The following is a 21476-nucleotide window of genomic DNA, read 5'->3' as shown; positions in this document are numbered from 1 at the left end:
CAAGCGTTAGCCCCGGCTTAAAGAAGGCCCACGGTCCTGTTGGCACCTGATGGCCCCGGGCGCCGGAGCCCGTCCTGCAGGCCCCCTCCTGTCCAGCCTGCGCCTCGCAGCGCACCACCGTGGGGCTCCTTTTAGACCCGGCACTAGCCGCCCGTCCTCCGGGGCTCCGGCAGCGCTCCATCCCCGCGCTGCTCTGCGGCCGGGCCGGGCAACCCCGCCTTCGCCCCGACAACGGGGTTCCAGGCCCCCGCGAGTCTGCCTGGCGCCACGGCGCGGGGCGGGGGCGGGGGCGGCCGGCCGGGGGTGCGGCGGCGGAGCCAGCAGGTGGTGCGGGCCCGGGCAGGCTGGGCTGGGTGTGGTGGGCGGGGGCGGACGCGCGGCGGCCCCACCCTCTCCTGGGCCCGGCCCGGCGCGCGGGCCGCGGGGCTGGAGGGTGGCAGCAGGCTCGGCGAGGGGACGTGCGCGCGGACCCGGCTCCGGAGGACTAGGCGGCAGGCGCGGGGCGTGCGCGGCGGGGCAGGCGCTCGCTGCTCGCTCGGGAAGCGCCGCTGCGCGTCGCGGCCATGTCCTGGCTGTGGCGAGAAATCCTCCTGGAGAGCCTCCTGGGTAAGCTGAGGCCGCTCCCGGGCGCGCGTTCGTGGGGGCTTGCCCTCCACCCGGCCCGGAGCCGCGGCGCTCGGCCGGTTGGCTGGGCTCGGGAGGGAGCGCGCTGCGCGCCCAGGATGCAGAAGTCCTCTGGGAACTTTTGCTACCGCCGTCAAAAAAGACAAGACCTAGACTGAGGTTCGGAAGCCGAGGATTCCATGGGGGAGACGGTGCCTCCGAGCTCCACTCCACCCTGGGATGGCGCTCTATTCTCCACGTGTCGACCTTGACCCCGCGCGGCTGGGACCGCTCCCGAATCGGCCCCCTCCGCGACCTTTACGTTAGTAAGATTCTGTACTGGACCTTAACTTTCACAAGGAAAGGGGTCCCCGTGTCCCCCAGCGGCTTGAGGTGAGCACGCAGGGAGGCAGCTGCTGCCTGTGTTGTCCCCGCACGAGTGGCCTCGGTGGCGGCTGCACGTTTGGGCATTGCGCGAAAAGCGTCGAACTGGGGTCCCGTGTGCGCACCTCGCAGCTTTGCAAAAAGCCCCAAGGACAATTATTGGGCAATTCTCTCGGAGTCGTGTGACTAAAGTCAGATTTCCCAAATGTTTGTGTTATAATCTCGCTGTTCATTATGAAACATTCTTTTCGCTTGGGAGGGGCACCTTCCTAAGAACTTGATTTTCTGGGAGCTAATACTCGGGAGCCCCCCCCCCCCCCCCACTTTTTTTTTTCCCCTAGCTTCAAATGTATTAAGTACAGCGGTGTAAAGTGAATTACGTTCAGTAAGTACCCAGGGTGCTAGGTATTCTGTGTACTTGATCTCATTTAATCTTAGCAACTCGGTGAGGTGGCTGAAAGGACTACTTTGCTGGTTCAGAAAGGGAGCCTGAGAAGTACCTCGGGAGAAAGTTACTACACGTGACGGTTAGATGGCTACGTTTGGAGCCAGTCTGCGTGGGTTTAAGTTCACTCTGCCGTTTGCCACTTTTTCAACTTTAGACGATTACTTTCTGAATCTCAGAAGTTTTTTTGTTCTTGTTTGTTTTTACGCTTGTAAGAGGGGAGTAAAAAGTGTCCATTTCATAGGACGTGAGCTGTAGGAGGAATAAGATCTCTGTAAATACTTAGCACAGATGCTGCCGCATAGTAAGTGCCCATTAGTTAATTATTGTTGTAGAAGATTATACAGTCAGTAGTTGGCAGAGGTGAACCTGACTCCAGATCCTGGAATTTCACTACGCCATACTGTCTTATAAGGTTAGGTTTAAAAAAGTCTACTTACAAGTAAATGATTGTTGCCTGACTAACCTGCCTTTGGATGTAGTCTGGAGTGGGAGCAAAGGAGGGGCCACCTGCTGTTTGTTCCTTTTTTTTTTTTTTTTTTTTTTGGTGGTTATCTCTACACCCAGCCCAGAGATCAAGAGTGGCATAGTCCTCCTTTTGAGCCAGCTGGACATCCTTGTTAGTTCCTCTTTTTGATTTTCATGATATTGCTCTTTATAGAATGGTTGACTTAGGTAAAGAAATTTTATCAATTTCAACCTAGATGGTCCAAATGAAGAGGTTTCAATAAAGGAACGACCTGTGTGGGTGTGAACAAGGTTAAAGGAATAAACAAGGGGTGTCAAGGGACTCACAACAGCAGGCAGCCATTTTCATCCTGGGACATTCTCTTCTTGTCCGAGGAAGAGGAGGAATTAATTCTGTACAGGAACCCAGTTAGGGTCAGAATCGTGAAGGAGGGCGGTCAGCCGGAGGCCTTACAGTGGAGGGGCAGGGCTACTGTTTGAAACAAAGTCACATTTACACATTCTCCTTAATCATTTTTTTTTTCCTAGGGTATGTTTCTTGGTCTCTCTGCCATGGCCTGGGACCGATGATTTATTACTTTCCCCTGCAAACTCTAGAACTCACTGGGCTTGAAGGTTTTGGCATAGTGTTTCTTTCTCCAATATTCCTAACACTTACTCCTTTCTGGAAATTGGCTAGCAAGAAGTGGATGCTAATCCTGTTGCGGATAATTACTCTTGGTAAGATTTAAAAGTGCTTCTTGAAGGTGTTGTGTGTGTGTGTTTTTTGTTTTTTGTTGTTTTTTCAAAATCAAGTGAAAATATGTACACTGTTCTTTGTATGCTAAATGATTCAATGAAAAACAAAGATCACTCTTTCTCTTACTACTGTCTTAAAGAGTTTTACTAGAACTGGAAGACTAGACCAAGAGCCAATGTCTTTTACATTTCTAACTTTTCTGTCAGATCGGAAAAGCCTAAAAAAATCACTGAAATCAAGAGGAAGAACAGGTCAACTCTTGAAAATTTTGTGTACTTTTTTTCCAACTATGACAGAAAACTCAGAAACCATTAAAAATTGTTGAATGATACTTCATGAAAGTAGGAAAATTGTGCCCAATGAACACTATAGTAAACAGAGTCAAACAAATTAGGAAAGATATTTGTAACTCTTTTGTCAAAGGGCTAATATCACTAACATGGAGTTTTTACAAATCAATAATAAAAAGGAACAACAATTCGATAGATAACAGAGCAAAGGATATGATCAGTTTACTGGGAAAAAATGTAATTTTTTAAATATGTATTTTAAAATTAAAATATGTAGAATACAACTTACACACACACACATATTTGTATGTAGCTTCATATACTGGATTGCCAAAGAACAAAGTCGGGTAACACTGTATTGTAAGGATGGGAAAGCGGGCACTCAGACATTGCTGACGGGGATGTAAATTGGCACAAGTTCTGCAGAGGATAATTTATCAGCATTTATCAAAATTACAAATACGTATATACCCTTTTGCTCAGAAATTCCATTTCTAGAAATATACCCTACAGATATACTTACGTATGGCTTAAAATGGTAAAACTAGGGGCACCTGGGTGGCTCAGTCAGTTAAGCGTCCGACTTCAGCTCAGGTCATGATATCGCAGTCCGTGAGTTCGAGCCCCGCGTCGGGCTCTGTGCTGACAGCTCAGAGCCTGGGGCCTGTTTCAGATTCTGTGTCTCCCTCCCTCTCTGACCCTCCCCCGTTCATGCTCTGTCTCTCCCTGTCTCAAAAATAAATAAACGTTAAAAAAAATTTTTTTTTTAAATGGTAAAACTATAAGGTTGTTAATCATTATAACAATATTTGTAATAGCAAGGTTAGAAATAACCTAAATGTCCTATATATGGGATTGGTTAAATAAATTATGGTTTTGAAAATTGGAACACTGTAGAATACTGGGCAGCTATATAAAAGAACAAGAACATTATGTAAGGAATGGAATAGTCTTTAAATATATTATTAAGTGAAAAAAAGGAATCACTAAACAGTGTGTGCAGAATACTAACATTTGTGTAAGAAAGTTTAGATGGAAATATATTTAGTTTTTAATGCATTAAATGGCCCTAGAAGGATTTAAAAACAAAAAACAAAATCCTGATAGGATTTTAGTTACTTGAAAATGGTATCTTGACACAGACTTAAAAGGGAAGCTTTGCAATACATACCTTTGGTATCTTTTAGATTCTGAATTTGCGTATGTTGTGTCGCCATTAGCAATTATCAATTAAAAATTTTGAATGTACACTTACTGTCCCAAGGAATTGAGATTATTAATATGAATAAATATTGAGAGACCTTGAAGAAGTACTGGGAGTAAAAAAGTAAGAGGGTGGGGTCATGGAAGAAAAGGTTTAGAAAACAAAAACACCAGACTGTGATCTGGTTGAATCTGTAGCTGAAAACTCCAGATGTCCTACTCTTCTGTTACAATGCAGTGCAGTCGGTTTCTCTGGAGTTTTCCAAGTGGCGTGTATTTCTTCTCTCTGGATACAGTCATTTGACTTTTTTTCAGAAACAGTGACAGGAATTACTATGAAATTGCCTTCTGCTTTTCTGTGGGCCAGTCTCCGAAGAAGGCAGAATGAGGTTAGGGCAGTGAGTTCTGTGGATACCCACAAGGGTGTAGGACTCGGCTTCTCAAGATGTTGGGCTCCGAAAGGACAGTGGTAAAGACCACTGAAAAATGCACCCTTTATGCAGACGACGTCCAGAGAAATGGAAAGACCAACCAAATGTGAAAATGTCAGCTCCAGAAACAATAGAAATGAGGCGTTCTACCCTGAGTTGAGGGTATAGTGGCCCAGCCACACTGCCTTCGGCTTACGGTACCCTCCTAGGAATTACTGTGGCCTGAGTGTTGCAGGTTTCATTTTCTCGTCACGCTCCTTGGTTGGCTTGATGGGAGTGGTCTCGTCAGTGGCACTTCTTTGTTGCCTTTGCTCAATGCTGCCTGTGTCAAGCCTTATCTACAGAGCTATTGACTGAGAGTTACTGGGGTGGTTTTTTGATTGTTTAAATCCACTTCTGGCCCAGTAACTTCTGGTGGCTGTAAGGGATGTTGATATTAATAAGTTTGGGGTGTGTATGGTATTTGGGATGCTTCCTGTTGTTCCCATTTCACCTCCTTCCTCTCTGCCGATCCATCACTTGAGTTGAGGTGGAGTTCAATTTGAGAAAATGGAGTAGGTAGGAAAGTGATGTCAAGTTTGAGGATGAAGACACCGTTTTGGCCAGATCCTCTTCTGGGTAGTCACTGAGCTCTGCTGATGCTGGACAGAGGCTGCTGTAAGCCGTGGTTTACCTTAAAACTCCCTTCAGATGCTGCTAAGGAAATGAAACAACTTTGTCTTTAAAGACAAAGCCCTAAGGAATCCTTATATAACGACAGAGAAGATCTGTGTTACATGCTATCACCTCTGGCACCTCAGACGTTTTGGGTTAATTACTATGTACTTAACTACAAACTAGTTCATATTCCTATTGGTTTAGGTTTTTTGTTGCCTGATAAATTTTGACCCACTAGGATGGCTCTAATCAAAAAGATAGGTAGTGATGAGTGTTGGCAAGAATATGGAGAACTTGAACCCTCACACATGACTGATAGGAATATAAAATGGTGCAGCTGCTTTTGAAATCAGTTTGGCAGTTCCTTGAAACGTTAAGCAGAGTTCTCATATGACCTATTCCACTTCTCAGTATATACCTGAGAAAAACGAAAACCTATGTTCATATAAGACCTTGTTTGCACACAAATGTTTATAGCAGTATTATTCTTTTTTTAAAAAAAATACAAATGTTTATTTATTTTTGAAAGAGAAAGAGAGAGAGAGAGAGAGAGAGAGAGAGCAGGGGAGGGGCAGAGAGAGGGAGACACAGAATCTGAAGCAGGCTCCAGGCTCTGAGCTGTCAGCACAGAGCCTGACGCAGGGCTCTAACTCATGAACTGCGAGATCATGAACTACGCTGAAGTCGCTTAACCGACTGAGCCACCCAGGTGCCTCCAGTGTATGATTTATATATTTATAAATGAATGATATAATAATTGTCAATGTTTTTTCTGCATCCTGATTTAAAAAAAAATAGTGATCATTTATTTTTGAGAGAGAGAGAGCATGCATGCATGCAAGCAGGGAAGGGGCAGAGAGAGAGAGAGACATGGAATCCAAAGCAGGCTCCAGGCTCTGAGCTGTCAGCACAGAGCCTGACGTGGGGCTTGAACTCATGAACTGTGAGACCATGACCTGAGCCGAAGTCGGACACTTAACCGACTGAGCCACCCAGGCACCCCTAGCAGCATTATCCTTAGTAGCCAAAGAATGGAAACAACCCAAATGGCCATCACTGATGAATGAATGAAATGCAGTATATCCATGCAGTGGATATGATTCAGCCATAAAAAGGAACGAGGTACTCATACATGCTATAATATGGATAAGCCTTGAAAATATTCTGATTAAGTAGAAGAAGCCAGTCACAGAAGGCTACCTATTATAGGAGTCCACTGATATGAGATGCCCAGAATGGGAAAAGTCTATACGACAGGAAGTAGATTAGTGATTGCCAGGGGCTGGGGCAGTAGGGAGGAGGAAAAGGGAGTTTCTTTTTGGGGTGGTGAAAATATTCTGGAATTAGTGGTAATAGTTGCACAACTTTGTGAATATATTAGAAGCCATTGAATTGTACAGTTGAACGTAGTGAATTTATTAAGAATGACATCACACGGGGGTGCCTGGGTGGCACAGTCAGTTAAGCGTCCGACTTCAGCCAGGTCACGATCTCGCGGTCCGTGAGTTCGAGCCCCGCGTCAGGCTCTGGGCTGATGGTTCAGAGCCTGGAGCCTGTTTCCGATTCTGTGTCTCCCTCTCTCTCTGCCCCTCCCCCGTTCATGCTCTGTCTCTCTCTGTCCCAAAAATAAATAAACGTTGAAAAAAAAATTAAAAAAAAAAAAAAAAAAAAGAATGACATCACAAAAAATTAAAAATTGTTTAATTTATACACACAAGTCCATATTTATCTTCCTGGGTGTAGAGATGGTATCAGACGCAACAGTTATCGAATGCAGATCATTGTGTTCCAATGCATGATTGCCGGAAATGTTTAGCTCTCTTTAATTTGTTTGTAGGCAGCATCGCCTCCTTCCAGGCTCCAAATGCCAGAGTTCGGCTAGTGGTCCTTGCCCTTGGAGTGTCTTCCTCGTTGATAGTACAAGCCGTGACATGGTGGACAGGAAGTGGCTTACAAAGGTATGGTATCTTATATCCATCGACAAAGGTTCGTATCTTAAACAAGTGTGATCATTTACCAAAGGGAAAGTTGGGACCAGGAATTTAAGTGATAGTTTTTACTTTGCATACAGCTTCTAGAAGTCTCACTTTTTCCCCCTTTTCACAAAATCAGAATGCGAATACTTGCCATCAGTCTCCACGATGTTTTGAGAATTAGGAAATTGCAACAAGTTGCCTAGGTAATGGGTTTTATAAAGACTGAAGATGAAGGCATGTTCATTACTGCAAATTACCAACAGGGCTACTTTATAGACTCATTCTATGAAACTATGAAATCCACTCTGACCATGGTACATTGAAAGCACATAAAAAGTTATTAAAAATACTTTTGTTCTTACAGGTACCTCAGAATCTGGGGATTCATCTTAGGACAGATTCTTCTTCTTGTTCTCCGCATATGGTACACTTCACTAAATCCAATCTGGAGTTATCAGATGTCCAACAGAGTGATACTGACATTAAGTACCATAGCCACACTTGATCGCATTTACACAGGTAAGCGTACGCCCAATTTATTTAGGGATCTGCTCTCTTGCATAGTTTACTTATCTGAATGGAACACATCTTGAAAAGATAAGAAGTCTTTCTGCATTATGCCTCTGTTTCAATTTTTTGCTCCCTCTGAAAGAGTAACCAGCACAGCCAGTGGATTATTATCTAAGCAGAAGTCACCTTTTCCTTGCCAGAACCGAGGATGAAAATAATAAGCCATTTCTGGCTTGTATCAGTGTGGAGTGGGAAAGTAAACCAGGCTTGAGACTCCCAGCTGGCTTTCAGTTTGTCTTTCTCCCCTCTCCCTCTGGATGGGGCTGAGGGATGAGACCCTTCGTCTCTCTTCCTCCACACTGACCCCCGTATATCTCTAACACTGTGAGAAGTTATTCATGAGCAAGGGCTCTGGGAACTATCTGGGTTTTTTGTTTTTTGTTTCTTTTTTTCTTTTCTGGGAGTCTGAAGATGTTTAAGCTCCAAGTCTGAAGGTTGAAAAAGAAAGGAAATCTTGCATATTTATACCAAATCACCTGTCTCTCTTTGGAGCTGACTTTCTCAGAGACATACACATCCCCAGCTTGCATATTTACTCCATATGCTAACTTGAGATCCTTCTGAAAAGAAGGGAGAAGTGTTACTAGATTCTGGTTAACTTGCACCTGGCTTTTTGTGTGAGTCTCAGTGAGTCACTGTTCTTTTGTCAATACAAGGAGAAATCTCACAGATTAATGGAAGTTTAGAGGGTTTTGGCTCAGCATGAACAAAGTGCTTGTATAATCCGCCTCTCGCCCCAATTTTGGCATGAAACAGGGACAGTGAGAACAAGGGAACATCATTCAAGGATATTGGTCAAGTGACATTACTATTAGAATATTTAGAACTCAGTCTGATGCCCTAATATATGCTTTATGTTTCATAAAACACTAACACTGAAAGGTGGAAACTCAGGCAGCAAATTTCACAGGTACAGGCTGATAAGGATCTGAACTCCAGGGTATCATTTACATTTCCTGACTTGGGTTTTCTTTTTTCTCGCCTCTGTTTTAATTTATGTGACCCAGTTGTTGGTCCCTTCCTGTTTTTGCCCCGTGCCTCATTTACAAAACCCCAGACTCCTCATCAGTTTCCCCAGAATATCAGATCACACCAGGCAATTTTGTAGTTTTAGTGAAGATTTGCTGGGTCCTGGGAGAGGGGTCCCCGACCAGAGTCCACAGCAGTGGTGCTCCGCAAATTCAGTTTAGGTCTCCCTCTTCCCCACAAAGACTGCTCAGTCTCCAGGCCCTGGCCTCCTTTGTCTTCACCACCCTTCCCATCATCCCTGTGGCTCACAGCTCTGCTTCTCTCCCTCTGACTCCTTTATTGGCAGAATGGCTTTCCTCCTCCTCATGAAACAGACCCTAAGACTTTCTTCTGTCCTGCAGAGAGCTTCCCAGTAGCACGGGCCATCAGCCCAGCAGGCTGTCTGTTCTTACAAAGACATTCTCCTGCCAGCATTTTCTCCGGTTGTTACGTTTTTGTGTGTGAAGTCATTGATGCAGTGAAATGAGACCTCTTGGTGAAACAGCCCCAGGAAGTAGGGAATAGTTAGGGACACAGGTGGTGGAGTTGGTCTGCCTAAGCTCTCTTTACCAGCTGTATGATCTTGGACAAGTGACTTGTTCTCTCTGGGCCTCAGTTTTTGGATCTACTAAATGGGTCTAGTAACAGAGGTTACCTTGTAAAGTTGTTGCCAGGATTAAATGAGTTCCTATCAAAGGCTAGGAAGAGACCTGAAACTCAGGAACTGCTCAGTAAGTGTAAGACTATTACCCTGGGTGCACAGTGGGGTAGATGAGAGCCCTCTTTGGGGGTGGGGGGAAGGCAGGGACATGGCCTGGTGTCCTGGGGGAAGGCGGGGACATGGCCTGGTGTCCTGAATATGTTCCACTCAAGTAGGACTGCATCTGTTCCCTCAACATACCAGTCACTTTTCCTGTATAGGTATATATATATTTTAACTTTTTTTTAACGTTTATTTATTTTTGAGACAGAGACAGAGCATGAACAGGGGAGGGTCAGAGAGAGGGAGACACAGAATCTGAAACAGGCTCCAGGCTCTGAGCTGTCAGCACAGAGCCCGACGCGGGGCTCGAACTCACGGACCGCGAGATCATGACCTGAGCTGACGTAGGCCGCTTAGCCGACTGAGCCACCCAGGTGCCCCTTCCTGTATATGTTTTTGCTCATACTGTTAACTTCACATGAAGTAAAGAACTCGCTGCATTTTCCCTTGTGAAATCCCAAAATGCTTGGTTCTCCCCAAAGCATTCCTGATCTAGCCTGCCTGAAATCACCTCTCACACCAACTAGCTCTCAGCATGTTCCACTTTGTATTACAGTGCCACATCTCATCTTCCCTTCTAAAATAAGCTCCTTGAAGCCAGGTACCATTTCTTGCTTGCTACAAGTCTGTGAAATATAGAGGGTACATTTTCATGTAATTGACCATTTCCCATTTTTTATCCTAGATGGCGACTGCAGTAAGCCAGAGGGGAAAAATACTGGAGTGGCAGTCAAGGGCGTGGCCTCCAGATCTACCTGGTGCCTGGCAGGGGCTGCCTTTGGCAGTCTCGTGTTCCTCACCCACTGGATTTTTGGAGAGGTCTCGCTTGTTTCCAGATGGGCCGTGAGTGGACACCCCCATCCAGGGCCAGATCCTAACCCATTTGGGTGAGTGTCGGTTTGGAAGCCATTAAGGAATTGGCTATTAAAGTTGAAGGAAGAAATACTTCTTTTGTTGAGCAGCTAGATCTGCGCCAGCCAGGTATTTCATATTCCACTTTCCCTAGATAGCAACAATGTTGCATGACGTTACTGCGTACTGTGGAGGGTGTTTGCCCTGTGCTGAAGAGTTGCTAGAAAGCAGACGATGGAGGGCTGAAGGTTGTGCCCGGTCAAGTAAGGTTTTGGAAGCTCCTGCTAGGGTGCTCTGAGGAAGTTTCCACATGGGGGAGCATTCTCAGGGGCAGAGAAGACATGCTGCTGCCATTTCCTTCAGACCCCTCCTTACAGTTACGGGCATTTGATGGGACGAGACCACGGTGCCCTGATGAGAGAAAACAGGTTGGCAGCCTGGGCATCGATCTCTATTCTCTGCAAAGGAGGGACGCCCAGAGAGATCTCTGCATCCTGTGATATTTTGGGACTTGCTCCAACCATGGGGCACCCAGGGAGTCAGCAGTCTTGAGATTAAGTGTCGGAACCAGCATATGCCTGGTCCTCATTAACCCTGTCTCTACTCTTTGGGATACGTCTTTTCTCCTGTGTTCAGGCCCAGCCTTTCATGTACAAAGATTGGAGGAACCTTTAAAACATCTGCCTCAGATAACTGTTTGCTCTTACAGTGTGGAGGTTCCCACATTTGGCAAATGCCTGGTGGATCCTTCCCCAGCAGACATGAGAGCATACCCCCAGGTGTCCTGGTCTGGACTCAGAAGTTCCCAGTCCCCAAACACGTTCGTCTTCCTCCATGCCTTGCCTCACCCTTCCTGGCTATCACTCCGTCATCCGAGCCAGAATCCAGGAGTCCTCCTACAACTGTGTCTTTCTCATTTTCTGTGTCTACTTGGCATTAAGTCTAGTCAATTCTACTACTTCTCTCAGATCTATCCCTTCCCCTGCGATCCCCACCCTATCTGCCTCAGTGGAGCCCTCACCATCTTTCATCTAGGCTTCCTCTCTTGCCTCTTCATGGTCTCTCTTCAGTGTGGCCTTCTCTGCACTACCCCCACTAGCCCCGCCCCCAGTGAACTCTCCAGAAATGCACATCTAACTCCATCACTCCCTGGCTTAGAACCTTTAAGTGGTGTTTCCATACGAGGTCATGTGAGACAGGATCTGTTCCCCCACCCCTCTTACTTTTACAGACACTTCCTACCTTATCCCCGTGCTTCATCTGGGCTGAAATCACTTCCCGTTCCCTAGAAGTGCTGGACTGTTCCAGGCCTTTGTCTGCAAGTATGTGCTCTTCCCTCTGTCTGGCTGCCTTCTATGCCTTGGTGTCCTGGCAAGCTCTTACTCACCCCTCTAAACCCAGCTCTAGCATCTGCTCTGTGAAGTCTTCTCTGATTATCCCAAGGGTTCCTTTATGCTACATACTACCTTAAATTCCACCCTTACCCTCTTCTGTCTTTTATTATTATCCTGTATTACAATTTTAAAAAACATTACAGTTAGGGGCGCTTGGGTGGCTCAGCCAGTTAGTTAAGCGTCTGACTTCGGCTCAGGTCATAATCTCACAGTACGTGGGCTCGAGCCCTACATCGGGCTCTGTGCTGACAGCTTGGAGCCTGGAGCCTGCTTCAAATTCTGTGTCTCCCTCTCTCTGTTCCTCCCCCATTCATGCTCTGTCTCTCTCTCTCTCTCCTTCAAAAATAAATAAAAACATTAATAAAAAAAATTTAAAAAAGACCATTACAGTTATTTTAGATCTTCCTGCTAGACAGTAAGCAACTTGAGGGCAGGGAATGGGAAAAAGAACTACTATTTATGATTTAACTCTGTCAGGCATGGAGCCAGGAAGTTTCCATATGTTAGCTCATTCACAGTTTGTATCTTTTGATCCTGGATGCCTTCGCATATTTGGGAGGAAGGGAAAGAAGGAAGAAAGGCACAAAGGAAGAGAAAGGAAGGGGTTTCTTCCCATGCATCAAAGCTTTGTTTTGAAAATTCCCTTTAAAAATAGGCATCGGTTATATGGAACAGCAAAAGGAGAATTGGGCCAGGACCCCGAGGCCAGGCTCGGGGGCTGGAGTCCTGCTCAGCCAACAGTAACTCATCATTTGACTGTGGATGAGTCACGTCGTGTCTCTGGCTTTGTTTTTCTCACCTGTAAAATGAGGGGCTTTTTTGGTAGACGTGTTGCAATTCTGTCTGTTGGAGGGAGGCATTGAAGATGGAGATGTAGCTCATGGGACCAGCATTTCCCCAACTGTGTTCTGTGGGACACTGGTGTCTTGAGATGTTGATAGATACCCTGAGAGAAAAAGGCAACGTCTCCTAAACCTGCACTTCATATTCCTCTCTTTGTGATTCACAATGCACATCCGCAGACGAGAGACCTCCTGGGAGTTTCTCAAACTTATTTGAAAATAGAATTCCCGGGCGCCTGGTTGGCTCAGTTGGCTAAACATCCGACTCTCGATTTTGGCTCAGGTCATGAGTTTACCGTCGTGAGATGGGGCCCCACGTAGGGCTCCTAAGCTCCGCTGAGCGTGGAGCCTGCTTGAGATTCTCTCTCCCTGTCTCTCTCTCTCTCTGCTCCCTCCCCCAACTTGTGCACACTCTCTTTCTCCCTCCAAAAAAAAAAAAAAAAAAAAAAAAAGTAGAATTCCTCTTTTAGAACACCTGTTAACATCTCATAAAATTAGTGTTTCTCAGAACCCTGCTGGAGAAATGTTGCATTAGGCTTTCATGAGTCATGACCATCGTAGTAGAAATCGCTTTCTAAAATCCGTAAGAGATTGCATCCCAGGTAAGTGTTGATGCGGTAGAGAGGTGAGGGATGGGAGAAGGGTGAGGGCGGGGCCCAGAGCGTACCGACGGGGACGTTGGGAAGTGTCCCATCAGCCGCCCCAGTGCTCCCGGCCTTGGGACTCTTACCACTAGTGCTTTCCGCCTTCTGATATCCTGAATTATTTATTAATCGTGTTTACTGTCTGTTCCTCCCTCACTGGAATGGGAGCCCTCGGGAGGAAAGGAATGTTTGTTCATGGATGTATCCCAAGCCCCTAGAACACAGCCCGCACGTAGTAGGTCCGCGTAAACATTTGTCGTCGAATTGGGGATACAAAAAAATCAACAGTGTCCTCCACGGCCTTTTTTCACATCTGGTCTTCTGTAGACCCAGGGTGATCCTTCACCTTGGAAGTGGGGGTGGGCAGGATAGTAGCCGAGAGCCTCACTTCAGGGCCTGATGACCTTTCTTGGTTTCTGAGTCCTAGCAGGGCTGCCGTGTATGACCTCCGACAGGTTATTTAAGTGCTCTTTCCCCCAGTGTCTGCCTCTGCAAAATGGGGATAATAAGAGCATTTACCTTAGAGACTTGGGAAGATTGAGAGCCTAATAAAATGCAAAAGTCTTAAAACAGTGCATGGGAGGTAGTAAGTGCTGTGTTTTTTAGCTTAGTTTATGTTGTAGCTATTTAATTGAGTGCCACGTGGTAGCTATTATTGCTTCTGGATATTCCCCTACAGTGGAGTTAAATTTTTTGATTCCTCCTCCTGCGAGTTTTTGCCGAAGTAGCAAAAGAGTGAAGCCGTTTGTGGTTGTTTTAAAACTCACACAACTGTCGATTATTTATACAGTTGACAGCAGTCCCAGAAAAGCCCAGACTGTTTTGAGGCAGAGGAAGGAAAAAGAGGCAAACTAAATAGAAACGATTCCCAGTGACTTTTTCTCTTTGTCTTTGGCAGAGTCACATGTCACATGTCACATGGCCAATATGGACTATAATTTAATAGTCTGAGAATACTCAATCGCTGTGTTTTACATTGACCATGAAAGATTGAAGATATCATTTATTTCAAGTCTGAGTTGCTATTACTTCAGTGTTCTTTTTTCTTGATTTTTAATGTTTATTTATTTATTTTAAAAATGTTTAATGTTTATTTTTGAGAGACAGAGAGAGACAGAGTGGGAGTGAGGGAGGAGCAGAGAAGAGAGAGGGAGACACAGAATCTGAAGCAGACTCCAGGCCCTGAGCTGTCAGCACAGAGTCCGGCTGGGGAATCGAACTCCGGAATGGTGAGGTCATGACCTGGGCTGAGGTTGGACACTTAACCGACTGAGCCACCCGGCTACCCCTCAATGTTCTGACTGGATATAATATTGGTTTTCAATGAGCTCTCATTATCTCACTGGGTTTTTTCACACTCATATTATCTCTTGGATGTACCCAGAGGTAGGAGATGTATTTTCTATTTGGGACAATAAAATATTAATGATGGTAGATGTCCTACAGCACATTATTTTCTTACAGAGGTGCAGTTCTGCTGAGCTTGGCGAGCGGATTGATGCTCTCAGCTTGTTCATGGTTTCCTGGTACCAGTTTACTCTGGTGGGTCACAGGTACGTGGGTTTACCTGTACGTGTCTGTGCCCGGCATTCCACTCAGTTGACAATTTACTTCCTCCTCCTTCATTACCTCTCTCCTCCTATAGCTGCCATACTGCCACCTCACGGTGCCCACATACTCTCCCCCATCTCCCAAACAAGGCATGTGTGTCAGTAGCAGTTTTTTTTAAGTTTATTTATTTATTTTGAGAGAGGGGGAGAGAGAGCGCGCGCGCCTGAGGGGGGAAGGGCAGAGAGAGAATCCCAAGCAGGCTCCGCGCTGTCAGCACAGAGCCCATCTTAGGGCTCAAACTCAAGAACTGTGAGATCATGACCTGAGCCGAAATCAAGAGTCAGAGGCTTAGCCGACCCAGCCACCCAGGCGCCCCTGTTTCTACTGCAGGTCTGAGGCGATGGAAGTCAGACATTACCGCATTGCCAGACCTCTTGCCCTCTCCAAGATTCCCTGCTTCTCTGGTTTTCAGGAATGCTCTCCTGAGCTTCTCACCTCTGGACTTACCTTTGGGGTCCACGTTTGCTTATTCAAGGCTGGGACCCTCCACTCCCAGTCACACTGGTTAGGATTACAGGCTATTGATGGAAGCCATCATATGTTAGGAGCAACTACTTATTTTTATGATTGACTATTTTATTACTATGCCTGAATTACATCACTCCTCTCCCTTCCCCTTAAAAGGCAGAAAATGGTTAGAGTTGGTTTTAGTGTTCAATAAAAAACTCCGCACTCTGTAACAGAGCAGTGAACTTGGTCTCTGTGAAGAGAGATGCCCTCTTACATGTTCATTAACCAGGTGATTCAGAGTGTTGCACTGGATGCCCTGTGTGGGTTCGAGACTGTGGATTGGTAATAGAAGGTGTGGATCGACTAACGTAATAAGGAAATTTCTTTACATCCTAAGTGCTATTACTCTTGGATGGAGACATACGTGTAATTCATTTTTTTTAAACTATATTTTAATGTTTATTTATTTTTGAGAGAGAGACAGAGACAGAGTGTGAGCAGGGAAGGGGCAGAGAGAGAGGGAGACATAGAATCTGAAGCGGGCTCCAGGCTCTGAGTTATCAGCACAGAGCCTGATGCAAGGCTCGAACCCGCAAACTATGAGATCTTGACCTGAGCCAAAGTGGGACGCTTAACCGACTAAGCCACCCAGGCGCCCTGACATGTGTGTAATTTGAATAGATTGGCTCATTTAATGAAGTTAGCCAGGTCCTCGTCGTCCTGGAGCGGCATGAGCAAACTGTTGTAGTCGTGTTGAGCCCTTTTTACTTGCACATGTGTTTTGTGGTAGGCATTCTCTATGGCGTCTGTGGAAGTTAGTATGAATAGAATTTAAGAGTAACCTTTCTTCTCATCAGAGAGATGCCTCATGAGATTCCTCAAGAAAAGGGCCAGATACTTTTGTAAATGCTGAGTTTGCAATGAGCATATATAGCTTCTTAATCTCTGTGCAGTTGGGGAAAGGAACATGAAATACATCGGAGGTTTGTTCAGCCCTGATGTCATGCCTATTTTCATGGAATATAAGGAAAATGCTTACTGGGTAGGTAATTGGCAGCTTAATTTTAAACATGGAAAACTGGGGGCCCCAGAAACATACATTGTCAGTTAAAAGACAGAAAAGCTGTGAACCTATAGTGTTATGCTTATACTTATTTCCCGAGATAAGTAGAGTCAAACCTAATGTAGTTTTGCTGTCTCTCTGAAGTGTTAAATAGGAGTTTAAAAGACCTCAGGGGCAAGCAGATTTGAAGCTTCTAATGGGCTTTAAATCTTGGTGGCAATTAAATTACTAAAATCAAAGTTCTATTAAAAGAAAAAACAGGTGTGCTAAACGTATTGATAGGACCCCGGTGTATTTTACAGTGTTCCTATAATTTTATTGTATGAAAAATCTGATCTATTGAAAACTAACATGTTAGTTATTATCAGTAGTACTGGAATATTCAGTTACTATTAATTCTGCTTGGTGTCGTGGCACCTGGGTGGCCCAGTCGGTTAGGCGTCTGACTCTTGATTTCGGCTCAGGTCATGATCTCATGGTTGGTGGCCTTGGGCCCTGCATCAGGCTCTGAGCTGGAAGTGCAGAACCTGCTTGAGATTCTCTCTCTCTTCTTCTCTCTCTCTGCCCCTCCCCTGATTGCTCTCTCTTTCTCTCTCTCTCTCTAAAGTAAATAAATAAACTTAAAAAAATAATTCTGCTTGGTGTCTTAGATGTTGTAAAGATTTGGAGGATGTTATTTGGAAGGACTCAGTCTCCAACACAAAACAGTTAAGGTATAGAGGTAAGTGAAGAAGGCAAAGTGACCAACAGTGTGGGTCATATGCCACCACTGGTATAGAGGTTCCTGGTGGCTCAGTCAGTTAAGCGTCTGACTTGATTTTGGCTCAGGTCATGACCTCACGGTTCTTGAGTTCAAACCCTGACTTGGGCTCCAGGCTGACAGTGTGGAGTTGGCTTGGAATTCTCTCTTTCCCTCTCTCTCTCTGCCCCTCCCCTGCGAGTGAGCACATGCACTCTCTCCTTCTCAAAATAAATAAATAATTAATTAAAAAGGGATGGAAATACACATACAAATATTTTTGTACATAAGACTATCTCTGGAAGTATGTGGAAGATGATGCTAACGTTGGGTGCCTTCACTAAGGGGAACTAGTGGGTGACAGGGGTTAGAGGGACTTGTTTTTACCTTTTTGGATTTTGGATTTTGAACTTATAACCTATTTAAAAACATCACTTTAGTGGATTTAAAAAAAAAAAAAAAAAAAAAAGGGACGCCTGGGTGGCTCAGTCGGTTAAGCGGCCGACTTCGGCTCAGGTCATGATCTCATGGTCCGTGAGTTCGAGCCCCGCGTCAGGCTCTGTGCTGACAGCTCAGAGCCTGGAGCCTGTTTCAGATTCTGTGTCTCCCTCTCTCTCTGACCCTCCCCCGTTCATGCTCTGTCTCTCCCTGTCTCAAAAATAAATAAACGTTAAAAAAATATATATATAGCCTATTTAAAAATATAAATTAAAAATAAAAACAGTAATAGTCAAGGGAATTTGAGAAGATGTTTTCTTTCCCTCCAGACAATTCTTTGTAATAGAAACAACAAAGTCATTCTAATGTCTTTCATTTGGGATATCAACTCAGGAATCATTGTTTTTAAAAAATAGCCTTTGTAAGCTGGTAGACAGGACAAAGTCACTCTCACTAATCATTAGAAAAGTGAAACTCAAAATGTGATACTGTTCTCATCATTAATTTGGTAAAGATTTTTAGAAAGGAATAATTCTGGCAGGGTTCAAAAGGTGAGACTTCTGGCAAGTCTTTTTTTTTTTTTTTTTTTTTAACAGTTTATTTATTTATTTATTTACTTGGGGAGGGGGGAGGGAGGAGTAGGGGATGGGCAGAGAGAGAGAAGGAGAGAGCGAAACCCAAGCAGGTTCCGTGCTGTTAGCACAAAGCCTGATACAGGGCTCGAATTCACGAACTGTGGGATCGTGACCTAAGTTGAAACCAGGAGTCAGATGCTCAACTAACCGAGCCTCCAGGTGCCCCAGCAAGGTTTCTTAACCTTTCACAAAAGCAGTTGCCCATAATTAACGATTCTTTAAAATGCTTTTACCTCCTGACACAGTACTTATACTTCAAAAAAAAATTTTTTTTAGTGTTTGTTTATTTTTGAGAGAGAGAGGATGAGTGGGTGGGGGAGGGACAGAGAACGAGAGAGCGAGAGAGACAGAATTTGAAGCAGGGCCCAAGCTCTGAGCTGTCAGCACAGAGCCTGATGCAGGGCTCGAACTTGTGAACCGTGAGATCATGACCTGAGGTGAAGTCGGACACTTAACCGACTGAGCCACCCAGGCACCCCAGTACTTGTACTTTTAAGACTCTTTTTAAAGGACTATTTTAAGGACATGAGTGGAGATGTAGGAAGAGATTATTAACAAAAGAAAGATACTCCTCACAGCATTGGAAGCTTCATAAATGGCCAACAATAAGAAAATGGTTGCTTGTATTGTGGTGTGTTTATCTAGTGGGTGGTATATATACATAAAAATGATTTAGAAAAAAACACTAATAATGTGAGAAGATGTTCTCGGTATAATGTTACATAAAAAGAAGAATATAATCTTCAATAAGTGGTATTGTTCCGTTAGTATAAAAATATTTTCATATGTACATAAAACAAGACTTAAGGGAAAATACATAGGAGTACTGGCTGTGATCAGCTCAGTCTTAGACAATTCTTTTTTTTTTTTTTTTTTTTTAGGCAATTCTTAATTGCTTCTTTACAGTTCTGTATTTTTAAAATTTCTACAGTAACTGGTCATTACATTTATTTATTTCAAAATGAAAAAAATTTTTGTTATGAAAATAGCCATTATGAAATCTAAGTATTTTAAGGTCTCACTGTGAGGTTAAACTCTGTGGGTTGTAGAGGGCTCTGGAATCTGGTTCTCACGTTGATCTTAGTGATGATCTTGAAGCAGGGGTGGGGAGGATAGGCGGTTACGTGGCATTGCCCTGTCGTGGTACAAGTAGAACTTCCTGATGGATGGGCACCACGGGGCACCAAGAGGCTGGCTGGAACCACTTCCTGTTCCTTACTCCTTTTCTGCAGTTCTCACCCCAGCAGCGAGGAGCCTGCGGGAGACATCCTTGAAGGGTGGGTCACACTTCTAACAAAATTGACTGAATTGTCTATAAAAAGTCATATTCTGTAGAAAGGTGTTACACAGATGGCTTGAAAGTGGGGTGCCATGAGACCCTGATGTGCTGTTTCAGAACTGATTTCCCAGGAATTGGGACGAACGTTATACTCTCAGGTTTAGCTCAGCAAACTAGCGAACATTTACTAAGTGCCTGCTGTGGACTGGGCAGATGGCATAGACTTCAACACCTACCAGGCTATCGGGTAACGAATGAACTGACTGCAGCATTGCTAAAGCAGCAAGCCCACTGATCCTCCCTCAGTCACATCTTTTGGGGATGTGAGCTTGGGAAAGGCAACTTACATATTGTAGGACAAGGGGCAGCGTTTAAGTGGATGGAAAGTCCTCAAGAAAATTCCTTAACAAAAATGTTCTAGAAGCCACGCTGACTTTATGTGTTTTCCAATGTCCTGGATCCGGCTGGTTAAATTAAGTGGACACAGTTTTGGTATTACAGAAAATTTCACTTCTTTAGAAGTTTGTTTTGTTTTGTTTTGCTATTAGGGTCTTAACACAAATAAGCTAAAAATGCCATTTCATTCCCCCTGTCTTTCCGGAAGAAATAGCACTGAGATTTACTAGATTCACACGCTGCCTCCACCTGTGCAAGTAACTAGCCGCATGACCTTGAGCAAATCACATTAACCTCTCTAGACCTCAGTTTCTCATCAGTCTGGAAATTGGACCAGGATGCCCTCGAGGTCCCTTCTGGCTCTGAATAGCTAGCTATAAATTGGTCATCCTATGAGCCCATTATTCCTTTTTTTTTTTTTTTTTTTTTAAGAAAATGGGAGAGACTCTTCTGCTTTTCCTGTCTGATTGTTTTCTTTCTCTGTCACAAACAGGAGCAGCTTCAGCTGCGGGCCTTCTTTACCTCCCCACGTGGGCAGCTGCCGTTTCTGGCTGTGTGCTTGCTGTCTTCACAGCGTCCATGTGGCCTCAAGTGCTTGGACATCTTATTAGCTCAGGGTCGGGCCCTGGGAAAGCCATGACCATTGCCATGCTATTTTATCTCCTGGAGATACTTTTCTGTGCATGGTGCACGGCTTTTAAGTTTGTTCCAGGAGGTGTCTACGCTAGAGAAAGATCTGATTTGCTTTTGGGTGAGTATATTTGAAAGGTCTGGGTTAAAGTAAGTGCTTGAAAATACCCGTCAGGCTGACTAGGATTTAGCACTTTACGTGACCTACTTTAAATAGGATAATTGTGTCTTTTTTAAAAATTATTATTAAAATAGACTCTCTTGATAAAAAGAAAACAATTGGAGGAATGTCTAAATTACTACTTAAAAGATTTCTTAATTCATCAGTGAGTTTCAGTAGTACTCATTACTGTAAAGGCCTTTTAGGTAAATTAGTTGTAAAAAAACAAACAAACCCAAGTTTAATCCTTAGTAAAGTATAAAGAGGTACTATGTAACAGTTGTATTACGTGATAGGCTAGGAAAAGTATGATCATGACGCTCATGTTGCTACTTGAGTGCTGCTCATAAATATATAAAGAAATTGGGATTTTTCTGGTTCTCCCAAGTCTTACCGGTGATTTTTATTTACCATATTTTTAACCAATAAAATATATTTTATATATATGAATCTTAGTCTAAATGATAAATTCCCAAATCATAGGATAAATATTTTCCATGCACCCAATTAAAATTTCGTAGACTTAGCTCAGTTGAGTATTTCAAAAATTGCCTTCTGGCAGTGATGAAATTACTGATGTATACAGGCATCCACAAATCAAATGTTGCCTATCATTTTAGTTTAAGTAAAACATGTCAAATGCTTCCAGGATAAAAATTGTGAAAAATTCAGGAGACAAAACATGTCAGTTAGGGATTCGGTTCTTTTGTGTTCACAAATGCAGTTTTTGCTTTGTTCGTTCGTTCATTCAAAAAAAATCTTGGGTGCCTGTATGTTCCAGACACAGTGCCATTTGCTGGAGACTT

At 44.3% G+C, this 21476-nt stretch overlaps 1 protein-coding gene across 3 annotated transcripts in view; it reads left to right on the top strand.

Moving 5' to 3' along the window:
• The first annotated feature begins 476 nt into the window (after positions 1–476).
• CWH43 (cell wall biogenesis 43 C-terminal homolog) overlaps positions 477–21476 on the top strand; it is a 57852-nt gene continuing 36852 nt past the window's right edge. The window contains exons 1-7 of one of the 3 annotated variants that reach the window (XR_006711480.1): positions 477–606; positions 2429–2620; positions 7058–7178; positions 7561–7715; positions 10223–10424; positions 14734–14822; positions 20374–20631. Coding sequence is in view for 2 of the 3 variants with exons in the window: in XM_045474105.1 (XP_045330061.1) it covers positions 564–606; positions 2429–2620; positions 7058–7178; positions 7561–7715; positions 10223–10424; positions 14734–14822; positions 20374–20631 (1060 nt within the window). In the remaining variant the exon portion in view is untranslated. Of the gene's footprint in view, positions 607–700; positions 997–2428; positions 2621–7057; positions 7179–7560; positions 7716–10222; positions 10425–14733; positions 14823–20373; positions 20632–21476 lie in introns of those variants that run through there. The other 2 variants (XM_045474105.1, XM_045474106.1) reach the window with 2 other exon arrangements.

Source organism: Leopardus geoffroyi, chromosome B1 (genome assembly GCF_018350155.1).
Source record: "Leopardus geoffroyi isolate Oge1 chromosome B1, O.geoffroyi_Oge1_pat1.0, whole genome shotgun sequence".
Lineage (NCBI taxonomy): Eukaryota > Metazoa > Chordata > Mammalia > Carnivora > Felidae > Leopardus > Leopardus geoffroyi.
Note: the sequence above shows the minus strand (reverse complement) of the source record. Positions and strands in the feature narration are given on the sequence as shown.